We start from the raw sequence: 23,801 nt of genomic DNA, 5'->3' as shown, positions 1-23,801 counted from the left end.
CAGCTTGTGCTTTTGGGGGGAGCTGATAGACCACCGAGGGATCGACGGGCACGTTTCTGGAAGGCCAATGCAGCGCCATCGGGTGCTGTGCAGGCGAGTGACCTGACGCAAAGGGGGAAGGAAATTCATAAAGGCAGCAGCCGAGGTGTTCGGGAGGGCACAGGAGAGGGCACGGAGCAGGAGTTCGCTCCCGGCTGCCCCGGCCCTACGGGGTAACTTCCAGCGCGGCGGCGAGGCGGGGCCCGGCAGCCCTTCCCTCAGGAGCGGGCCTGCTTCCCCCCCACCGCCCCTGGGCAGGCCGGGGCTGCGCTCTCCCCTCAGGGGCTGCCGCAGGGACGGGCAGGCAACGAGCCCTCCGCGGGGGAAGGGACGGGAGAGGAAGGGGCCGCCTGAGCGGAGCCCGCCCTCCCGCCGCGGCGGGGTCCCGGTGCGGGGGGTAGGGAGGGAGGGAGGCGGCCCGAAGGGGCTCTCGGGCGGGGGCGGAGGTGGGACCCGCCGGGGAGGCGGCGCGGGGGGCGCTCCTCGCTCTCCTCCCCGCCGGGGCTGGCGGCGGGGCCGCCCCCATTGGCCGCGGCGCGGCGGCGAGCTCCGCCCGCCGGAGCGGCGCGGGGAGGGAGAAGAGGGAGGAGGAGGAGGGAGGGCGCCGGGCTGCGCTGCGCTGCTAGTCTGGAGCGGAGCCTGGCAGCGGCAGGAGCGGCGGCGCGGGGGTGAGGAGCAGCCGGAGCCTGCTGGACGGAGGCAGCCCCGTCCCCCCTCCCCCTCGCCTCTTTCTTTGTGCGCAGGGCAGGGGCGGCCCCGATCCATGGTCATGGGCGACAAGAAGAGCCCGACCAGGTGAGCAAGGGAGGGGGGGGACGGGGACTGTGGGGGGGTTGCGCGGGGGCGGGCGGGGAGAGGCACCTAAGATGGAGGGAGCGCGGCGGGGGCCGCCCGTGCCCCGCCGGTCGGCGGTGGGCCCGGCTGGGCGCTGGCGCGGCGGGCGGGAGGGAGGGGATGGCGGTGGGTAGGCCCCTGGCTGGTAGTTGCGTGCGTGTGCTCCGCGGCGGGGGAGCGGGGAGGGGGGGGACGGCAGTGGCGGCGAGGGGCTCCTAAGATGGAGGGAGCGGGCGGGGAGGGGGGCGGCGTGCCCGCGCCGCCCCGCCAGGTACACGGGGGGCCGGGGCTGAGGGGGGGGGGCGCTGCGGGCGGGGAGGGAGGGAGGCTGCTAAGATGGAGGGAGCGTGGAAGGGCAGCAGCAGCAGGAGGAGGAGGAGTGCCGGTGTCTCCCTGCCTGCCGCCGGTGCCAGGGCTGGTGTGGTGTGAGGAGCAGCCATGGCGGCTCCTCTCGCTCGCACTCCCACTCCGCGCACTCGCTGCTCCCAGACAAAGGGAGGTTTAACAAGGTGGAGGAGGAGGGAAGGCGCCTCCCAGCCTTCAAACTCGCCCTCCCGCCGGGGGAGGGGGGCGGCCCCCGCCGCGGTGCCGGGGGAGGTGGCCCGGCCCGGCGGGGCTCGGCCCGGCCCGGCGGGGCCCTCCCGCGGCGCGGGGCCGGGGGCGGATGGCGGGGCCGCACCGCACCGCACCTCTCCGGGAGCCGGCCCCGGTAGGTGTTTGTCGGCCGTTCCCGGGTGCGGGGGGGACGGAGGGTGGGGAGAGTGGCGGGCAGAGCAGGCGCTGGGTTTTGGGGCTCTGTAACATGGTTTCTCATGTGTGTGTTTTCTTTCTCTCCTCCTCCCGCCGCCTCTCTCCTCCTCCCCAAACACACACGTACGCACACACACACGCTTTCCCTCTCCCTCCCCCTCCTCAAGGCCGAAAAGGCAAGCCAAACCTGCAGCCGATGAAGGCTTTTGGGATTGTAGCGTGTGCACCTTCAGGAACAGCGCCGAAGCCTTCAAATGCAGCATCTGCGATGTCAGGAAAGGCACCTCCACAAGGTACGTCCGCACCTTCCGACACAGCCTTTGCTCCGCGCTGGGCTCCACCGACTTGTTGATTTTTTTTCCGCTATTGCCTGGATATCGGCTGATTGCACCCCCCTTTCCCCCCCGATGCAGTCCCTTCTGTCCCCATTCAAAAGCGTGTGGATTTTAAAAATTCTCTTTCAAGCATTTAATTGGAGCTGGAAGACATGTTTCGTGGATGTGGTGGCGACCTGAATCTTTTTGTTGTTCTGTGCCTTTTTGTCGCTGATGTACAGAGGACCTCATGGAGATCTGCAGGCAGCCAGAAATGTTCTGGCTGTACTTTGTGGCAGATGGTTTTCTGTGGTTTGGGTGGAGATTTACCTATGTTTTCTACAGGAGTAGAAATGATTGAGGATTAGGGAGCAAGAAAGGAAACGGCTGAAACTAAAGCTGCCACGAGAACAACAACTCCCTTCCCGAGATGTTGATCTCTCGGTGTCTGTTGTCATCCGAAAGGAATCGGCTTTGTGTTCAGTGTGGGAATGGTGCGGATTGCTGAAAGCTTTAGCTGTCAGGTCTCTCTGATTGCCTCGCACTGAGTAACTGTGGAAGTCTTTACGAGATGGTGAAGCTGAAATACAGTAGTTAATTTAACCTCAACCCTCTCCCCCTTCACCCCCCCCCCAAAGTTTGCACTCTCTCAGTTAATGGGTTCATAAAGTTTGTCCTGGAAATATCATCTGGTGCTACAACGGGCGTGTGGTGCTCTGCTTTTTCTTTCTTTTTCTGATTTGTTCTACCATGTTGACTTCTGATTATGTTCATATTGTACCTTCCAAATTTGAGTTCCCGTTGCTCTGCTTTGCCAAGGAAGTAGTCCAAAAGATTTCCTTTGTGAAAGGCATCATTTTCCTCCTTTGAGTGAAGCAGTGTATTGAGATGCTCTCATCAGCAGGCTGTTTGCATGACTTGGCTGTCTTGACTTGATTGACAAAGGAGGTGGAAGCATGTTTGGTTGGTTATTGTTCAGGCTGTGCTTTAAACAATGTGAAGTGCCTACATTTTTAATGGGGAGCATGCTTTTGGGCCATTGAAACTGTCTGAGTTACCGCAACAGAGTGCTGTAGTACTTCACTGTGTGTTTCATGATGCACGTTGGTTACAAGTATCCCTGTGCTTTTTACAAAATATATAGAGGTCTTGAGCTTAAAACAGTTCTAAGTAGCGTAGTTATAGCATTGAGTAAGGTCGAGCTTTTGGGACAGTAATGTTCTGTATGCACCTAGAGCTGATTCTTCACTGGTTTTGTTCAATATTGTTTTGTCAATGCTTGATTTCTGTGGTTTTCTGTTTTCCTTGGCTTCCCTGTTTGGCTCAGGTGAAACTCGGTGATTCTGCAGCTGCCTGGTCTTTAACTGTGCTACTACAGTGCGTAGCCTTGCAGTCGCTGTGAGTCCTCACAGCCTCGCGTCAAGCATGTGCATGGGTGTTTGTAGGAGGAGAGCCTTAATGAGATGTAGGAGTCCATATGGGTTGTGTCTTCTATCAGACTCGATCATTGTCATTTGGACACCATGCTGATGTTCATTTTGGGAGCAGCAGCTTTCTCTTGCATGCCTTTTTTTTTTTTGTTTTAGTGATAATTTTCAAACTGTTTATTGAGGTAGTAGGATGTTTTGTCTTTTAAAGGGCCCTCAAGAGGGATAGCAGTTGATGATTTTGGGTGAAGAACTGTAGCATTACTTGCAGATGTGATCCTCAGGTCTAGAACATTGTACTTCTGTTTAGCTTTTAATGGACCCTTATGAATGGCTTCTAATTTTAATTCATTTAATTCATCAGCTTTCTATTCATTTTTGCTGCTTTTTAAATTACTTTTGTTTGTAGAATTTGAGAAAGTATTTAAAATATTCAATGCACCATCATGTTGTCTTGCATATTTATATCATTTATGAATAAATATAACTGAAAGCAGGAGTGATTGAGCGTTGTGAGTGATCGTCATATGTTGAGAAGTCCTGGGAGGTCAGAGTTCTTTGTTGTGGTATTGCTTTGAGTGCTACAGTATGTGACGTATGAGTCGACGCTGGGGAAATTCTTCGGAATTTTTTAAATAAATGACTGATGTAAAGATACTTAACAAGTTGTGAATGATAATTTATTACTTGAAATATAAGGTGTCTGATGAGCTTGACTTTTAAGTTGCAATTTGACAAGTTGATGACACTTTTCCACATTTAAAGATGCCTTGCTTCATTAGGCTTACTTAAATTTCCAATAAGTGTTATTGATCAAACTCACTTTTAAAAAAACTCAACAAAGTAGTGAAGGACATCATAGATGTGAGGCAACTGGTTTTCACCAAATTACTGTGGGCAATCACAATATGCCTATTTTTTTTAATTAAGATCTGGTATAACCTACTTCCCCCCCACCCCTTCCCCTGTGAAGCCAGTTATTTGCTGTAGAATTTACTTTCGCTGATAAATATTCTCTGATTTGAGAACTAGTTAGGACGTTAGCTAATTCTCACTGTGTGTATATTTTTTCAGACGATATAATATGTTGGTGTGTGGGAGGGGTGGCTGGCACTTTCTTAGATCCAACTATCCTCTTTCCCTAGGATCTCGTAAAAGGAGCTTCAAACGCAGGGAGTTTTAGAGTTGACGTGCCAAGTCAAAGTCACTGCAGATGCTAAACAGTTAAATTGCACCTGAATACTTTTTCACGGGGCTGTTTATAAATATTTCAGTTGCACTTTTAAATAAAAATGAGGTCAAATCCATCTCTAGAGAATTGGGAGATGTCGTGCAAAGATTGCATTAAACCTGTAGTACTTACTTGAATACTGGATTTGTTACAGTATGGCACTAACTCAGCTTTCCTCAACTTTATTCTTGCTATTTTATGGTTAAACATTATTATGCCCTATTTAGGCAAGTATGTTGAATTTTTCTACCGTTTCCCTTCTGTGAGAGTCACAGCAAAGATACAAGCTATGTTCAACACAACATTCAGTTGGGTGAGACAATGATTTAACTGGTTGGCTTGGGAGTGAGCAATGGTGGTGTCTTTGCTGGGGTATACAATAATTTTTTCTTTCTGGGAGGTTTTTGTATTGGTGTAAGGGCACAGGGGACTGGTGCTGGTCACCACTTCCACTTGCCTCCTGTGGTTCTTCTGGTGGTTTGCTCTGGTGTAGCCCCACCAGCTCCTGCACACAAGAGAAGGCTTGAATTAAAACTTCTGCCAGGAACTTTGCTCCACAGACATGCGTTCCCTTCCAATATCCGTTACTTCTTCAAACGCAGAAGGAAAGTTTACTTTGGATTTCCTAGGAATGTGAGGGTAGAATTTGGCCTTGTATTTCCCGTTATGGGGAGCTGTGTGTTCCTATTTGAGGGTAGATGATGGTTCCCTACTTCTGTTTGTTTTTCTTAATGGTATTCTTAGTTCTCCTCCCCTTCGGTTCTCTGATGGTTTCTCTATGTTGTGTGCTATATACCTCTTCTTGTAGCTTCATCTCTCCTCCCGGGCATGGCTGCGCAAGGTGATGGAGCTTCTCTGATGTTAGTTTTTCTCTAACAAGTGCTTTCCTTGTCCAGACTTCACACCCTCTATCATCAGTGTGCCTTGATTACAGAGAAATGCACCAAAAAAAGTCAGTGGCAGATGAGAGAGCAACAACTGGATGTCTGATATGCCAATTAACAAAACAATGGGACTTTTTAATATGAAATTAACAAGTTGTAGTGTGTGTGTCCTCTGTAAGGCATGCTCTCAGTAAGCAATCTGTTGTATTTGTTGCCAATACCTGTATACCAGAAGTGCATAGTTTGGAGATTGCATCGAGTGATTTGAACATTGTGGAGGGTTCGGGGAGTATATGTCGTCCATGTTTCACTCTTCTGCCATTCTTTTGAGGGGAGGTCGAGTTGAAACGATTCACCAGAATTTTAAAGTGAATTTTCTCTTGTGTGGAACAGGTGTCTTGGAATGGCCTTTGTTCCCCATCAGTTCTCCAGAAAATTCCTTTGCATGTTGGCAGGATATAAGCTAGCACCTTGAAGGACGTAAACTACTGTCCATGTCACCATTGAAAAGTACTCTCTTGTTCTGCATCCAAGCTGGGCTGACCAGAATAGACACCAGATAGTCCTGCTATTCCTGGAATGAGGAATCAGGCTCATGATCCAGACCGCCATACAAATAAAGTATGCCCTGCTTATTTGCTGTCTATTTGTAGGACTGTTCTTCTAAAAATGCTTGCTTTGTTGTGTAGCAGGTTAGAAGCAAAGTGGTTTCACTCTATTCTTTCAAGTTAAGTAGCTTTCACCTGTGTTAAGGTGGGTTTTATTTAGCATCATAGTGGCCTTTAAGTGGGTTATTTTCTATAAAAATGGAGTACGTGACTTGTCTGGAAAAAGCTGTTGTGGAAGGGACATCGGTGCCTTTACTCTGGAATATTTGTTTTACTAATTGGCCATTTAGATCTATGGTTAAGTCATCCCTATTTTTCCTGTTGATCGCTGAAGTTAAGTGGCAGTTGGATCAGGTGGAGCAAAGCATGGTCTGTACCAGCCTGGAGTTGTGCCAGCGCTCCACAGGGCCATCCAGATCTTGGAGACGTGCCTCCTTGGGGACAGCTTTGTTGGTAATGGATGGGAACAGCATAATTCTGCCTAGGTGGTTTTGAGTGCTGGAATGCTTGATACCTGTTTGCAAAATGTTTGCCTGCACGCAAGTTCTTCAGGCCTCTCTTGTCTCACGCCTTGTTTACCAGCACTGTCTAAAAGTAATTAGCTGTTACTTTCTGAGTTTGTAGGTTTTTGAGTATTTTTGCTAGGTCTGGCAAACCCGCCAGGGCATGGGAGCTAAGGACAGGAGGAGCCTTTTGCAAACCTAACCTTTTACAAGCAGACGATGCTGATGGTTCACAGCAACCCCCAAATTCTGGGGCTGAGGTTTGACGATACACCAAGTTTGACTTGTATTGCTGGACCGCAGGTGTCTCAGCCATGTGGCTTGGGGTATTGATCCCTTATAAACTGGCTACTGGTACAGATTCATATTACACTTATTTTTTTAACTAGCATAGAGTTAGTCTGTGAGACTTCATCTGAGCAGATGAAGCTGTTCAGTTTCAGATCAGCTACTATCTGTCATTCTGGTGCAAGCATAACACTGATGTCTTGTACATCAGCACTTTTGAAAGAAATAAGAGTTGTGTCCTGATTTGCTCTTTGCTAGTGTTTGGCTCTGGTATTAATGATCTCATTACTGTTACCCCAGGATTTCTCTTGGGTCTCAGCACCTCTGGGGAATCATTCTCAGCAGTGAGGATCCTCAGTATTGATATGCAGCACCTTGGCAATATCCCTTTGCTATGGTTGTCAAATTTGTGTGCTTGAAACGCTGCAGGTGTCAAACACAGCAGGTAGTGTGGTGGCTGCTGTGACTCACTTTGCTTCTATCACTTGGAGAGGATCCTATAATAATAGCTATACCTGTTGTGGTCTTTTTTAATTAGGGAAAAATGTTAAAATAACATAGTAAAACCTGTGTTACAGTTTTCATGTGGATTACCCATCTAGCTTAAAAGATTGTGGATAATGGGGTTTGAAGATCAATCTCTGATTTCTGTTGGAAACTGTATAAAGATCTAATAGATAAACTGTGACACTGAGCATGTTAATCTATCGCTGATAATATGCAGCATGGATATTATTAATTTTTCCCTTCCTCCAGAGACTGCTTTTTTGGGAGATGGGAATCTAAGTCAAAGTATGTATGTGCATGTAGGAGGAGAGGGCATGTAACTTTCTTTTATTGCTGTAAACAGACATTGGGATACTGGGATACTGGCCCTGGCTCTCAGCAGGTCCTCGTGGGGAACTGGTAGGCAGAGGAATGCTGAGCAACTTTCTCTGCGTGCCTTTCTTAATTGCCCTGATTGTTTCATGTTCCTGTCAGCTGGCTGCAGAGGGGCTGCTGCATTTGCACGACTGGCATGTGTATATGCACGCTGATGTAGGGTTCACCTAGTAAGTGGAACCTTGTATGAACTGGAAATATAAAAGCGTGTTTGTGGTGTTGACGGCTGCAATAGCTGAGAGCAGGGAGGTGGTGGATGCAAAGTGTGGTTCTCTGCGGCCACCCTCAGCTCCTGTGGGATCTTGGCTGACCTGTGTTGCCTGTTCGTGTTCCCCAGCAGCTCGTAGTGCTGTGGGACTCTGTTTTGGCTGAACTGTTAGGTCCCTCAAAGCAATGCATGGGATCCAAGACCAGTGAGGGATGAAGGCTGGCAAGTAGTGTGCTGTGGATGGGTTATTTTAGCTGGCCACATCCAGCTATTGCCTGGATACCCTGCTGTAACTCCAGGCTGATTGTGAATCAGGTATCACTTGTACTTGGGCTGCTGCAACATGAATTAAACAGTTCTGCTGCTTGTAGGCTTGCCATTCCTTGCTGCAGTGCTGCTCCTCTTCTTCCTGCTCCATCTTACTTGAACAAGCAGACAGGTCCTTTCATGGTCCATCGATAAGAAACACAGAAGTTCACGGCACTTCTGGGAAGTCTTGCTGGTGTTCAGGAATATGGCAGCAGGGCGAGAGACAGTGGCTTGCAGAGTGCTCCTGGGTTCGGCAAAGGATGTGCTCTGCATGTCCTTTATTATGTGCATCTTTCCTTGTCTGCATAATTCTTCTTACGAGGAAACCCACTGACCTATTTTGCGGGATTTCAGGTGGTTCTATAGGTTAGTGTGTTTCAGTCTCGCAATGTAGGTCACTCGCAAGGTGTGCTGGAGTTTCGTAACGCGTAGCTCTGACCTGAAATAAGATTCATACAAACTCTGTGGCTGTGTCTTGCAGCTGTACTTTACGTCTCTCTTTGCACTGGCTGCCTTCTTCACAAGGTAAAAAGAGAAATCTGGGTGTTACCAGAGGGAAGGGGTCTTACCAGGAGGGTTTGTGAGGGTTTGTTTAAAGTGTGCATGTTTCAGATAGGTAAGGGCAAATTATCATTATTGCCCCTTCATGTCTATTAAGGACATGGCAAAAAAAAAAGCAGACCTCAAATACTCAGTAGCCTGTACATGCTATCCTAAGCAGATGTCCAGGATTACACAGTGTGACAGAAATAATGTGGAAATGCCTTCATTACATTTATGTGAGTTCCTTTTACAGTGACACATGCAAAATACATTGATTGTCTCTTTGTACAGACAGACTTTCTTTGCATCAACCAGAGCTCATTTCACACTTTTTTGGCGCGGCTGGAGGTACCACCAAATCCTTAACATAGCTCTTCCCGTAAGCTGGCTATTAATTAGGAGCATGTTCTTTGTAGCAGAGTGCTAATTGGTACATCAACAAATTCACTGCCTGTTAAACGTTGGAAAGATTGTAGTTCTGACTAGCTCAAATATAAATGAGAGGGAAAAGCATCACTTTTCCTTGCTGGCCTGGTGGTTTTTGTTTGACTCTTCAGTAACTTGGTATCTTCAGTCAGGTGAGTGTCAACTCCTTCCTAGAAAAAACAAAACTAACTGGCTAGAACTGGGCATTGTTTTCATAGTATTTTATTATTGAAGTGCTGCCTGTATTTCTGAAAGTTAAAAGTACACCCACAGCCGATCTTCTGTTAAGTAATACTGGAAAGGTGTGATAAAAAGAGGTTGTAGGGATCTAAAGTATGGATTGTGAAACCAGGAGACCTGATTTTGAAGCGCATTGTGGACTAACCCCCTGTGCTACAAGGATCAAAATACTAAAAATCTGTAATTATGTTCTTTACCGCAGAAGAAGTAGTCTTGTTATAGTCAAATTGATTTTAACCTTCAGACAGATAAACATTTTGAAGCATACATTTTATGGCAATTTGCTGAGAGCTGAAATGTTCCACATCTAAGTAAGCACAGTGTATGCTTTGTGTCAGTTGCTATATGGAGGTGCAAACTTCCAGAAACTATGTTTACAACTTAGATGGGAATATGTTCAGGAGTTCTAGAAACTTTAGTTTGAGGATCTTATCAGATTGGTTGTCTTTTAATAAAAGTGGAAGCAAAATAAGTCAGTTTTGGATTCTGTGTAGGGGTAAACAAGGAATAAATGTTTAGAAGTGTTTTCTGAAGCAGATTGTTCTTCGGGATTTCAGAGTTATGATGGATTGCTTGTATCATGCAGAGGTGCTAAGTGAGACAAAATAATCTTGCCTGAGCTAAAGCTGCCTTCTTCAGATTTATATTGTTGAGTAGACAGACATGAGACTGATCATAATCTGAAATATTTTTCCTGAACAAAATTATTTTTGTGCGGGTGGAACTATTTCCGGGTAATTCACGTGCAACTTGAAATACTTGAGTCAGGGAGGTGGATGTAGGATGTAAAAGTACTCGGATCTGGTGGCTTCAGTGATGTTGCAATGTTGATGGGAACGTTGCCTGATGAGCGCTGAGCATGGGTTATCCCCTGCACTCTGGGCCCTGAAGATGCAGTATTTTTTAAATTATAAGGGTAGTTCTTGATTGAATAGGATTACTCCCTTTTAAATTTTTTTTTAGCTATGTACCAAATAAATACATGGAAGGATTTGTATTTTCTTTCACTTTTATTTGCAGGTGTCAATGGGAATAGTATGATGTTAGTATGATTTGAGCATGTGTAAAAGAGGCTGGAATTCACCTGTTAGCAAATCATCTAGCTAAATATCGTCCAGTTGCCATTCCTTAATCTGCATGATTGTATTCCCTGTCTGTTTTAATTTGATCAAGAAACTTCTGTCTATGGTAGGTGTTTCATTCCTTTGTTTAAAAAAAAAATTAATAAAAATCATCTGGATTAGCAGAAGGACATAAATCTTATTTGTCCTGCTTGGACAAAGCATGTGTATATGTTCAGGTTGTTGGAAATGTGTGTTTCTGCTTGAACATTTGGCTCTAATTATGTATCCTGGAGCTCTTATTCTGAAAGTGCTTTCACTGTTTTTTCGGAAGTGGTACTGAGCACTTTCCCTTCCCGAGATGAGATTTCAATGAGAGAGGCAATACATTGATGGATGATGGCCCTGTGATGGAGTCAATCAGCCAGTGCAGTCATTTGTCTCCTGGGGATACAGGGTAGAGCACATCATTAGCAGCAGAAGGGGAGGTTTGCCTCTGTAATGCTAATACAGCCAGGGAGCTGGGGTTGGTGCCTGTTTGCTGCTATTGCTCAGTTACTACAAGTGCCTTACGGAGAAACAAACCCGCTTTCATTTGTTATCTGTAACAGTCATGGGTGTGGATCAATTTAACAACAATATTTAATAAGCTCTAGGAAATGTTTCCAGTTCAGCATAGTGTTAGCAATTCATAAACCTGTATTGCATAAAACTGCTTGTCATAAAAATGGTGAATTATTTTGGAGGAATTGTGTGTTTTGTTTATCTGTAATGACCGGTTTACTGAGTAGACTCATGTGTGTCAAGCATTCGTTACAAGTCTTGGTCCACCTACGAGAAAAGTTTCCTGGTGGTTCTAAGAACTTTTGCAAGAAGTGTCTGGATGAGGTCTCATGAATCTCTGTTCAGAGGATCTCTTGAAAAACTAATCAGATTTTCTGGATTCTTCATCGCAAACCAAACTGAAGTGCATGTGAACTAATTCCAACTAGCTGAGTAGAGAAAAACCCAGGTGATCCCTAAACATGTAGAGGGAAAACAGAACAGCCTGGCAGTTTTTAAAATTACATTTTAGACACAAGTAACTTGACTTGTGTAGGAAAGACTGGCAGCTGCCCGATGTCAGCGTGAGATTCGAAGGACGGTGGGTCTTAATCAGAGGAGAAATGTTGCAAGTGAAGATGGTGGGTTGCAGAATTTACTCTAATAGTGTCTGATGGCATCGGGTGGCTTGTCCAAGGCCTGGCTGGGTGGTGTGCTGTTGTGCGGTGGAAGTTATGAGTTAGCTTAAAGGTAGCTTGGTGTGCTCCAGGTGATGGGCATCATCATTTGGCCAGGGAGGACAAGTTAACTTGCAAGTAGCTGTTCCTTCATGGCTGCTTTGCTCCTTTCAGGGCTCTTGCCTCTCGGTGGAGATGGTGTAGTGGTGGTTCCATGGGGAAGAAGTGTGGGTTTGTCCCAAGGTGGGCAGGAGTGCTCCTCTTATGGGATAGAGGGCTGTGAACCTTGTATAAGCAGTATCTCAGTGTCCAGAGATGGTTAATTCCCATGTGACATATAATGAAACTATAACTGTTGTCAGAAAAACGTCATTCTGGATGAGTGGTGCGTGTTTCTGTGTACTTGCCAGCACTGCAACCACAGAGGTGGCACCCAGGGCATCGCCTGTTGTGGGGACTTTTTCCCTTCCCCCCCCTTTTTAACTCGCTATGACTCTGGACCCTTAGGTCACTCACGTGAATAGGTTTACCTGTCTGTAAAGCAAAGGTAGTAAGAAGTCCCTACCGCATGTGGCGTATCGGAGGTTAAGTTAATTTTTGGAAAACACTTTCACATACTGAAGTGTCATCTCAAAACTGCACGTCAAGTCAGACTTAAAAACCAATATTCCTTTCTCTGAACTATATAGATAATTGTTTAAAAATAAGAGCACAGGCAACAAGAAGAAAAATGATGATACAACTGCTGGGACGATGTGGTGGGTAGACTTTGTACACTTCATTTCACCATTGTGTACAGCGATGTCTCCGCTCCTAAAGCACCTGAGGAATGGCACAGCTCTGTGCTGTGTGGGTGCTAAAGGCATGGGATTGTTAGAGTTGCACAATTTTACATGTGGGTTAGCAGAGTAAGAAACATGCTTCATCATGGGTGTGGGAATACAGTACTCTGGCAGCAATTAAGAGTCATTAATTAGAAGTACTTATTACCGGATGTGAGTCAAGTTAGTTGTAAGTTGCTTAACTTCTGAGGTCAAGAAGATCTAATGCATCTGAGATGCGCATTATCAGTGTCTGTGGGACTACGGGGCTATCCACAGGGATAGTCTGTAATGCCACAACTCAAACAGGAATTTTGAGGTTTGTTAAATGACTTATTGACAGTGACAGTTTCGCAATGCCTCTGCAAGCTGGGACCACGCATTCGTATTCAGAAGTTTAGACCTATGAAGGGTTCGTTTAGACTCCTGGGTTGCATTGTCTGGGAACGTACAAGTGTGTGCTGGGAATTTATGCTGCTGTGCTGAGAGTCACTGTTACTCAACCAGCATTCAAAGAAGTGATAGTGAAACTTTATTATAAACAAAAGCTTCCCTGTCTGTATGAAGAGGATGACATTTTTTCCAATTACAAATTAATGAATTGATACAAAAATCAACAGTGAACAGGGCAGTAGAACATCGTGCCTGTATGCTGCTGCCTACCTACCCTTGTAAATGCATGGGAAATCACACCTTTGTGTTCAGCGTATGCATTTATAACGATGTAAGATGTGAGGGCAGTCTCACAGCTTGTGCTTGGGAGAGGCTACTTCTGCCAACAGCTAGATGTGTCAAGCAAGTCGTGGAAAACCTTCTATAATAAGGTACCTGTTACAGTTCTGTGCCAGTTCTCAGGACTCTTCCTAATGTGCAGGGAGAGTGAGGGATAACACCTAGCAGTAGTTTGTTTTTATTTCTATCTCTTTAGTTTTTCCCCTCTTGTCTTTTTTTTTTTTTTTGCGTTGTAAGCCAGACGGACATTCCCGCTGGCACTCTGAATTCAAAGCTATGAAATTGTACAGCTATGTACTACACTTACTTGTTTTTAAAAGCCTGTCACAAGCGTGAGTGTTTTTTTTTTGTATTTTTGTACACAGAGGCATATAGTGTAAGGAACAGGTTTACTTAGTCATGGGTGTGGGAATATGGGCACTGAAATTGCTTTAATAGCAGTTGGTCATTTTATTTTGGAGTGTACTAGCATTTGGAATTCCATCTTGGTTCGACAGGTGGTTGACACTTGTGGAGAATGTGACCTTTTGCTCTTTGCATTGATTTTTCTGAATTGTGTCCAGAGGCTGCAGAAGTCGGTGCAGCACTTTGCTTTCAGCTGCAAGGGCTGGATCAGGGCTCAAAGACAGATGCATCGAGAAGGGAATAAGTTGACATGAAACTTAACGTGGTTATCTTTTGTGATCTTGCTTTGTTCCGAGACTGACTTTTTTCCAGGAAGATATTTTTAATAGATAAAAAAGAACTGAGAAATGAATTGTATTGTATAAAGCCCTGAATGAGACTCGGGGGAAGAGCTTGATCTGTGTCTGTAGCACAGGACTCCTCAGATTGCTTGTTGCACGCAGTCATCCTGGAGCCTCTAAAGTTTGAACAGGGGCCGAGACTGATAAAACTATTTTTTTCAAAGTAAGCAACTTAGATGGTGACCAAACATTTTTTGTTTTTAAGCAGAAACAAACAAAATACCCAGAAAGTCCAACATATTAATCAAATTTTGCAGGGCTGTAGTTCTCAATGAGTCTCATCTGTCTAAAGTTTAGTCTTTCTCCTGCCAACTGTATAAAATTCTTGGTTTTGATGTTAGTGTACAAATATGCTAGTCTTCATATATCTGCTCACTTGGATCAAAAAGATTATATTCCTTCTCCATGGAGTTGTATCCATGCCTTTGCTTATAGAGCCGGCAGATTATTAATAGGTAAGATGGTCGATTATCAGTGGCTTCCTGCTTTTCCTCCCTGCTCTAGTTCCGAGTATTATCATTAGCAGCTTTTAAAGTGAGGTTCCTCCTGGAAGAATTTCTGGCTTGAGGCAGAAGAAGTTTTCTTACCAGTTTTGAACTACTGGGACTATTGTGTTTTTTAAAATCCTATTCATTGCTTCACAAAACTGTTACAAGTACATCTTGAATCATGCATAGCCTGAAGAATATCCTGGGGGTAGTGAGAAATAAATAATTGCTTAATTGGGCTGCTCTGCTGTGTAGCTTATATCACGTTGAGTGTATGGAAAGGACTGATTTTATTTAGTGTTTTACTGTAACAATTCTCATAGTTCTAAGCCGAGCATTTATCTTAGTAAAATTTAATGTGGTGTTAAGCAAGACATGCAAATGTGTTTTGACTTAAGCTTTTAGTTTGTGAATAGAAATGGTCCAAATCTCTCACCTTTCAAACGTTTGGTAATTATGCTAACTGAAGTCTTACAAGGAAGAGTCTTACCGGGAAAACAACATCCTATTGGAAGGTAGAAACTTTCTGATTAACACTTACAAATAGTTAGTTAATAACTATTTTTACATTTCATTAGATTTATGAAAAAACATGTCTTCAGTCGTTGTTAGCAGAGATGGCAAAAATCTGAGTAACATATCAACATTGTTTTAATTAAGAATACGTTGGTATTCTCCTAAAAATTCACTTTTGACATCCAACTCTTAGGCTTAAAATGAATGTCAAACTCATCTTTTTATACTCCAGGAAAATATGCTCTTTTGCTCAAAACATGCAGCAAAAGCAATCCTACGAAACTCAATTAGAATAATAGAGTACAGCCATTGCAAAATATCATTACAATAGTTAAGTAATTATCCCACTGCATGACTTAGCAAGAGGGATAAATAATGCATGTAGAATTGTGTTGGAGCTTGCAAGGAGGATTCGTGCTGGCAGGGTGGGTGGGAAGGGCCAAGGCAGAGCACGGCTCTGAGGAGGGGGTCTGCTGGGGCCGGTAGCTGATGACTGAAACCTTTCAGTGCCTGTGATAACGAATATGCATCAGAGACCCGATTTTCTGTTTTTTCCTTTAAATTTAAAGATGGCCTTTGGGAAGAAATCTTCCTTGGCTGTGTTAGCACAGCTTGACTCCAGCTGCCTCTTGGAGCTGCCTGGCTGCTCCTGGATGGGTGGATTTGGGCTTTGGGGCACAAGCACAGCCAGCCTTTGCGGGGAGGACCTTTTGGAGTGGTGGAGCGGGCACCTGGTAGGGTCCAGCTCTGCCATTCGAAGGGTGGAAAACCCCCAAGATGCCACTGCGTCAGGGTGCTGATCCCAGTGGCTCACTGCCTCACCTGTCCCACCACTCTTAACTTCTTTCTGTTTCCTCCGCATTCTGAGTTTTGCCCCTCTGTAGGTCTGGGCTGCTCCTCATCTGTTGTTCGTTGGGCTGAGAGCCACTTAGTGCAGTAATGCAAGGCTTGGAGTCCTGTCGGCAGCTTGTCCCAGACCCTGACCAAGCTGCGAGTCTGGTCAGCAGGAATATTGGCTGTTTGTTCAGTGGACAGATGAGGGGTTTGATTTTTCTTCCTTTCAGCTAGAACTGAATACTCTGAATCTGTCAGTTGCTGTCAAGAGGATTGTACTTTGGATTAGTGAGCTACTGGAAGCAGTTTGAATCGTTGCAGTTAAAAGCATGCTGAACAGTGGTGTAATTAATAGTTATATAATGTCATCAACAAGCTTAGGAAACTGGAATGTAACTTGGAAAGAAATACAGCCCCATGCGATCCCTGCACCGGGCATTCAAAGGATGATGCTTTTCTTCCTGGGACTGTTATGGTCAGGGCAGGCTTGTTGCTGTTGTGCTGGTTCCATCATGAGACTGTGGAAGCACCTTTCTTGCCTTTCCCCTTCCACCCCTTTTTCTCTGATGTCTGTAGCATCAGGACAGGGTCAGACCAAGAACCCTGCTCACTTGAGGCTTGTTGGAGCTATTCTTTCCTTCTGTGATTCCAGAAATCTTCAATTGCTGTGTAATTATGGATGCTGCACGAAATACAACTCTACAGCTCATGAGAATAATACGCATTTTTGTTGTGCTTTTGAATAGAAATTTCAGGGAAATTATGCACTACCTTTCTTTTATACAGTGCGAGTAAAACTCTGTCAGCTCTTTACCGTATGTGTTTCTAGAGAAGCTGAAATGGTTATTGAGATTTCCAAAGTAGTTTCTGTTTTGTGACAAGCTCGAACCTGTCTGGAAAAGCCATGTATTTCAGCAAGGTAGCACTGTGCACCTGAGACCTCCTGTCTCGTACGTATTGAACTGGGAGTGTGATGCTTTAAGTTGTTTATACTAACTTCTGTGAATATCTTAAGGACACAGAGACGATCAAAATTCTGAGGTGTTACTGTAGTTCTGGGTGAATTTGATAAAAAATTAGTGTAATTATTATTCCCTTGGCTTCTGTTGGCTTAACCCCTTTTGCTTTACTCCGACATCTAAAAATACTTTTTCTCTTAGTTGACATGTAGATGTGGCACTTAGGGACATGGTTTAGTGGTGGACTTGTGTTAGGCTTATGGTTGGACCCAATGATCTTAAAGGTTTTTTCCAACCTAAATGAGTTTGTGGATCTATGAAAAAGGGAGAATTATGCTGGTACAGAACTTGATTTTTCTGTTTCTAAAAAAGGTACCTTATCAAACATATTGGTTGGTGATTAATTAGAAAGTATTTCTCATGTCTAGAAAGGGCAGCTTTATATTAAAATGTGATACTATTAAGGCTGCCTGCCCTCCAGTTTTGTATCTACAGTGCTTCCCCGAGTGTCAGTTTGCTCAATATTCACTGCCATTGACCTTGAATAATTAAGAAAAAAGTCTGCTGTTTTGAGGAGATAAATGCAGCTTGTGTTTGGAACGTGGCTGATTAGCTCAGTTGAAAGTGTAATTTTGTGGCTGTAGTTTCTGGTGGGATGGATGCTGCCTTTGCAAAACTTGGTGCCCCACTTCTCTGCTCCCTGATACCAGTTGAAGTTGTGGGTGAAAATCTCCCAGGACTCCAAGATCTGAAATGTGCAATGGACCTCTTCAATTTTCAACGGAAATTACTTTAAACTAATACGGACTTCTTTTACTTACTGAATCACTTTTTCACTGTCAGCCTATTTCCAGTGCAAATTCAAGGCTGTAGTTTTGTTCCGGGTGGGGGCCCAAGTTTCCCGGCTGGCGTGGTGACTGGAGCAGGGCTTGGTGCACCTGGACTTTCCCAGAACAGGGTTGGTGTCCGAGTTGGCTGTTGAGAGCTGGAGCGTGCCGGGACCACCAGCGCTGGGGTCTGATATGGGACAGAGTGGAGATTAGAGGAACACCAGTGGAGAGGGAAGGCTGAATCATAAAAGCAACAAAAACTTAAGGAGAGGCGAAACTTCTTCAGGCTTGTGAAAGTTATTTGTCAAAATGTGAAGGTAGGGGACTGGTGGGCACTGGGGTCTGTTTGTCAAATCCCTTGCTCTTATTTTTATCTGTGCTGCCACTTGGACTTCCTTCTTTACTTCTGTCTTTGTTCTCCATGAGTTACTTGGGCCATTTGTGACTTAAAGTACGTGTTTGTTTACAGTGTGAGAACTGTTTGTTTTTTAAACATCTCCATGATGATCACTCAGTTGCATGGTATTTTGGTGGGCTTTTTTCTTAGGGTAGGTTTTCAGCTTGAGATGCTCTACAACTATATTTGTGCTGGCAAAGTACTCTGGGCTGAAGATAGCTAATAAAGTTGCATTTTCAAGGTTTTTTTGTGTTTTGTTTTGTTTTTTTTACTGGTGTAATAAAACTATCTTAGGACTAGAAGCTGCCCAAACCAAAGCACAGCTTTATAAGTGTAACTGCATCCATGCTGTTTTGTGTTGGGTGTTTTGTGGTTGTTTTTTTAGCTGGTGTCAAGCTCTTCACCTCCTTTAGAGACGGTACTGTGGTGGTAAATTGTGTATTTTGCCAGGTTGTCTTTTGTTAATACACAGTGGAGCACCGTTCCTGATGGGATCTTTGGGTGCTGATGTGATGTAATTATCAGGAAGATTTGGGATGGCATGTGATTTTCACAGACTCTTTGCTTTCAAAGCCAAATCTGCAGCCTTGAAAATCTTCAAGGCTTTGTAATCTTCCCCCCTACAAGGGTATTATTTATTTGGGAAATGCATAATACTCATTATGCAAGCAGTCTTTTCAGCCACTGTGTAAAGTATATTATAGAAAAAAGTGTATTTTTTTTTAAATTCAGGCAGCAAGTGTCACAAAATAAATGCCACAACTGAGATGTTTTAATGAAGAGAGGTTTCAATGAAGGTTGTATTCTGTTTATAACAGAGGTGAGGCAGAACTGAACACAGCTCCAGCCACTGTTCACACCTGTTTCCAGAAAGAAATTCAATTCCCACTGTGCATCTGATTCTGAGAAATAGTGATTGAGTAGACAGACACTGTTATGGATAAAATCAACATAGGTCTATTAAATTGAAATGCATTTTTCCTGGAATATTTCTAGTAAACAACATCTTATGTGAAATCTATCTGTACCTTACTTTACAACATCTCATTTAAGGATTTACTGCTCTGCACTAAGTTCTACGTCCCATTTCACATGTCTGTGCATGTACTGAAATAACTCATTTTGTAGCCATCTCCTTTTTCTCTGCAAGCTGGTACATGGTCTTGTTTTTGAGTCTCCCTGGGAATCTGGTTTTTAAAAAAAGCAGGAGTTGATACAATGGAGTGTTGCTGGGGTGGTGGGAGGACACTGGAGCCCTCGTCCTCGTCCCCTTCCCACCTTCTGCGCCTGTGGGCAGAACTGGCGAGGCTTGGGCTCCACCACGTTCTAATATGGCATGGCTGCTTCCCAGTGTGGGGGGCCTTACAGGTTTTACATTCAGGTTTTAGCTGAGTCCTTGAATATATCTGTTCAGTTGAAAAAGGGTTGTTTCATGTAGTGTGTCTGAGTAGACGAGTTATTCACTTGAACAAAAGCGACTTAAAATGAAGCTGTTAATTGTCCCAGCCAGTGACTTTTTTCTGTGTGTTGCTGCCAACTGAGAGCGCTTTAAACTCACATCCAAAGTATGAGAAGACCCATAGCTCTTATCTGCACCTCCCTGAGTAAGGAAAGCAGACATTCAATTATTCTCTATAATTAGTGTACTTCAGTGGGTAGGCAGGTGTTAGTTATTCACAGTCTCTTTCACTCTCTCTTACTTTTCCAGGCATGTTTGCCTGCCGGTCTTCTGCCATTGCCTCTGTCCCGAGGCATCCGGGATGTTCCTTACCCACTCAGACCTGTGTAACGAACAGGCTGCTCCTGAGAGCTGTGACAAGGGAGGGAAGTATAGAGGAGTACCAAAATCAGTCCAGCTGATGTAAAAACACCTTATGCAGGTTGAAAGAATTTGGGAGATGCTGTGATTGCAATAATTATGAAGTATGGTTGTCCTGAAAGCAGGCTTCCAAGTCTGCGGGTCACTTTTTTTTTAACTACATGGGACTGGTTTAGACTAAGCTTATGTCTTCCTGTAGAAATTGTTGAACTTAAACCAGCAGACCATCACAGCCCTAGTACTGCTGGTGCTGCTGCTTTCTGCAAAATGCAGTTATAGGTATTGCAGCATCCAAAAGGTTTACTCATCACTGAGCACTTGTAACCCAGGCAGGCTGTTCGTGCACCTGTGTACGGTGTGGAAGGTGTGCGCATATAGGATTAAAATAGTTTAACTGCATGGAGAGCTTTTCTTCGCTGGTTTGTAAAATTCTGAACACACCCCCTCCCCCCCACTTTATGTTAGGTGAATGATTTTCTCCTGTGAATGGACCAGAGGGTAATAAAGGACTTGAAGTTCTTACTGATACATAAAAAAAAAAAAAGAAATAAGAAAAAGGATTTTGTTGCTGGAACCTGTCTTATAAAAGTGGTGGATGAATGTGCCTGTGAAACTGCTGTGGTGGTTTTATTTGTTTTTGAAGCAGTGAAGAAATAACTTGTGGAAGGCCCTGGTCCTGGTTTTGCAGTGGGCACTGTGCGTGGGCATGCTTTGTCTGCTGCTCACTAACAGGCCAGCTTCATTAGACTTGATGATTCAAGTTCTTTTTGTAAGCTTATTATCAGGTATTTTATGTCACTACATGTCTGTCCTTGAAGTGGTAGCCTTTAAGAGACAATGTCTGTTTAAATTAAAAATCCGCTTTTCAGAGAAACACCTTCTCTTGGTGACTACTTTTATGAAATACTTTGATGGGAGTCTGTCTGTTTTGGTGAAACTTGTTTTAGCTTTTACTGCGAAGACCTTTGCTCAAGAGGAACAGGGGACTATTGATGCAGTGTGGTGATGGAAGAGCACTGTTTGGACTGAAGGTATATCCACACAACGAATGTATGCGTGGCCACAGAACAATTCCTGACAATGCTGAACATGGAGCGGCACAGCATCTGTATACTCTCCTGCCAGTGTGATTTCTGTCTCAGTCCACACCACAGCCCCAGCCATCAAGTCCTCGCTGCTCGCTTTGCCCCATGTGACAATTACTCTTTCATTTTGCTGCCTAAAACACAACCGTGAACGTGGACTACAGCCTGCGGAGAGTGTCGGGTGTGCTCAGCCAGTGGCTGTGACTGCTCACCTGTCCTCTGGCTACGGCCATCACCAGTGGGAGCACATACTCACACAGGCTGTGCTGTAGTCAGTGTAGGGGTTTGAAGTCCCCTCCTGGTGTCAGATGTGTTAAATCATAGCACTGCTGCTGTTAGTTACATTACAGTATCGCAAGTAGCACGGTGTTTTATATATGTTGCAGTCACCTTCCTTTTTTTGCTGGCTAGGTGTACCTGAGGGTAGGAGAACTGTATTTTCACTTTCATGCAAGCGCACTGTTCCCAAAGGAAGTAGAACAAGACTTGTGCTCTGTCAAAACACCGGCATTCTGTGGAAATCCGTGCAGGAGAGCTCTACCATTGGTGTCAGAATGAGTGTACTTGTTTGCAAAGGATGTTTGGTGTCCAGGGTTCCTGCCACAACTGTGTGTTTGAAGGGTTTATGTTGTTACTCTTCCTTCAGCCCTGGTCCCTCAATAAGTCAGTCCTTTGCCCGTGTAGAGCAAAAGTTGTTCTCTTGAAGTTGGTGGAATTGGTATCACTGTGGTTAGACTTCAGCGTGGGATGGATCATCTGAAGTGCATTTGTCCCTAAGCAGAGATGTCGGATGATTCCCAAGCATTTGGTGACCCAGCATCCCTGGGAAATGGCTGCAGCCTCCGGGGAAGGAGCAGAGACTTCTCTTCCAACTCATGCTAGTGTTTTTTTAACAGTTGTGTAAGTAGCATGTAAGCTACGTTGAGCTTAGACTGTGTAACTTGTTGTCTTTCCCCTCTTCACCTTCATTACCTTCTTTCAGCCTAATATGACACTTGGGGGAAATAAAAAAAGGTTGGTTGTTTTTTTTTTTCAAGCAAGCTCTGAGGTGATTTACTACCTTTTCCTTTAGGAAAGACTTGAAGCTTCTTCTAAGTTCAGAAGATCATAGCTACCTGTGTTTCAAAATGCAACGTGGAACGGCTGTTGGGGGTGAGGGCTGCTTGTTGGTTTTGGATGAAGCTACTTGCCCTGTGCTGCCCTGGCTGCCACCGGGAGAGGAAAGAAGCTGAATAAACAGGGAAACTGTGAAATAAACAGAAACAAAACCAGACCTAGCCCCTGCCTCAGGGCGTGGGCTTGAGTCTGTGAAGCAGCTGTTTCAAAATTAGACTTTCTTTTGTTAAAAGGAGGCACATAAAAGCTTTTCTGCCTTTGTTTTTGTGCCATAACGATAATTTCCATGCGTTTTCCTGTGTTATTTGATTGATTTCAGTTTCTTCTGAGGAAACTTACTTGAAAAGTGAGCAGTTGTGTTATTGCAATGTTAAGATGGCTGCTTCAACCTTTCCTGCCTTGCCTACCCCCAGGTTTTCTAGACGAAGTGACCATTTTCAGGTAGTGAACTTGAGCCTGCATGTTTTTCCTAAGCTGCCACTCAATCTTTAAAGATGTTAAATAGACCTTTTGGGGTTGCAGGTCAGGCTGCAAATACTTGTGCCAGGGTTTCAGTGCTCACAACCTTCCTTGTCACTGTTCACCACGAATGCCGGAGCTGTGGCTGGTGCTGGTGGCTGCATCCAGCGCTGGTGAGGGGGAATCAGTGGGTTTGAGAAGCCAGTGGCAGAAGTGGGCAGGGCTGTCTCCCGTGGGCATTGCAGCCCAACGGGGAAGTTTTGTGTTGGTTTGAATCCTAGCACTTGCTGCTGCTGCAAGTGACCTCAGAGATTGTGAAAAGAGATGATGATGAGCACATATTTTCTGGTTTTTCCTCTAGATGGTTTGTATGTGTGTAGTTGCTCACACAGTTATGCTAGCCCCAAAAGCTTTTGCTCTTTTCACTCCCCAGCTTTGGTGCAGAGCAAGGGTACGAGCTCTTTAGGAAGTGGTTGCCCAACTCGGTCCACGCTGTTTTCTGCGATGCGTTTGAGTAAAAACGAGGTTCTGTTTTTAGCTTGCCTTAACTTGGAAATTCTGGTGATAAGCAATTAGCTGCACAAATCCAGGAAGAAATTAGAGGAGGAAGCAACATAACATAGTAGAATCTCACTGAGTCATTTTTGCAAATCTCTAGAAGCAAGTAATTTTTCTAGTCGGGGAGATGTGTGTCGCCAGTGTGGTGTAGTCCCGGGGCTCAGAAAAACTTCATGTATTTTCTTCTGCTGTAGTCATCCTCAAGCAAGCAAGTCGCTTTTTGTCAGGGTTTCCCCATAGTTAAATGGGAATAAACCTAAACAAGGGGTGTCATGATAAATACACCCAAGACTGAGGTGCCTGGATATTGCGATGCTGAGAGCTGGATGATACGCTTGAACCAGAACCAAACCTAACACAGTTGGACTGCTTAGTGGTGCTTTTGAAGCTTTTTCCTTTAGTTGTTCTGTTACTGTGTTTGCTATTATAAAATAACTAGAATGTGTTTATTAGCAGAAAAATAGGTTTATAATATGTTGTCTAAAAATCCCTGTACTTAGTCTTATAGTTGGTAATCTTTATCTTTCTCTGCTCAGATAATTCACAAAAAATCTGTAATGTAACATCAGATATAAAGTAGGAAATCTTGGTGTGTACGGACAGCGGGTGATGTCTGAGGAGGTTGTAGAGGATGCGCCATGTGCTGAGCTTGAGCTTTCTGTTGTATTTTGTTG

The 23,801-nt window shown here is 44.8% G+C and overlaps 1 protein-coding gene across 1 annotated transcript in view; it reads left to right on the top strand.

The window, feature by feature from the left end:
• The first annotated feature begins 615 nt into the window (after positions 1-615).
• RYBP (RING1 and YY1 binding protein) overlaps positions 616-23,801 on the top strand; it is a 45,454-nt gene continuing 22,268 nt past the window's right edge. Inside the window, exons 1-2 of the mRNA XM_074602852.1 lie at positions 616-834; positions 1,791-1,916. Coding sequence (XP_074458953.1) covers positions 803-834; positions 1,791-1,916 — 158 coding nt within the window. The 5' untranslated portion in view covers positions 616-802. The remainder of the gene's footprint in view (positions 835-1,790; positions 1,917-23,801) is intronic.

This window comes from Larus michahellis, chromosome 10 (genome assembly GCF_964199755.1).
Source record: "Larus michahellis chromosome 10, bLarMic1.1, whole genome shotgun sequence".
Lineage (NCBI taxonomy): Eukaryota > Metazoa > Chordata > Aves > Charadriiformes > Laridae > Larus > Larus michahellis.
The sequence above is the reverse complement of the archived record's forward strand: the minus strand, read 5'-3'. Positions and strand labels throughout refer to the sequence as shown.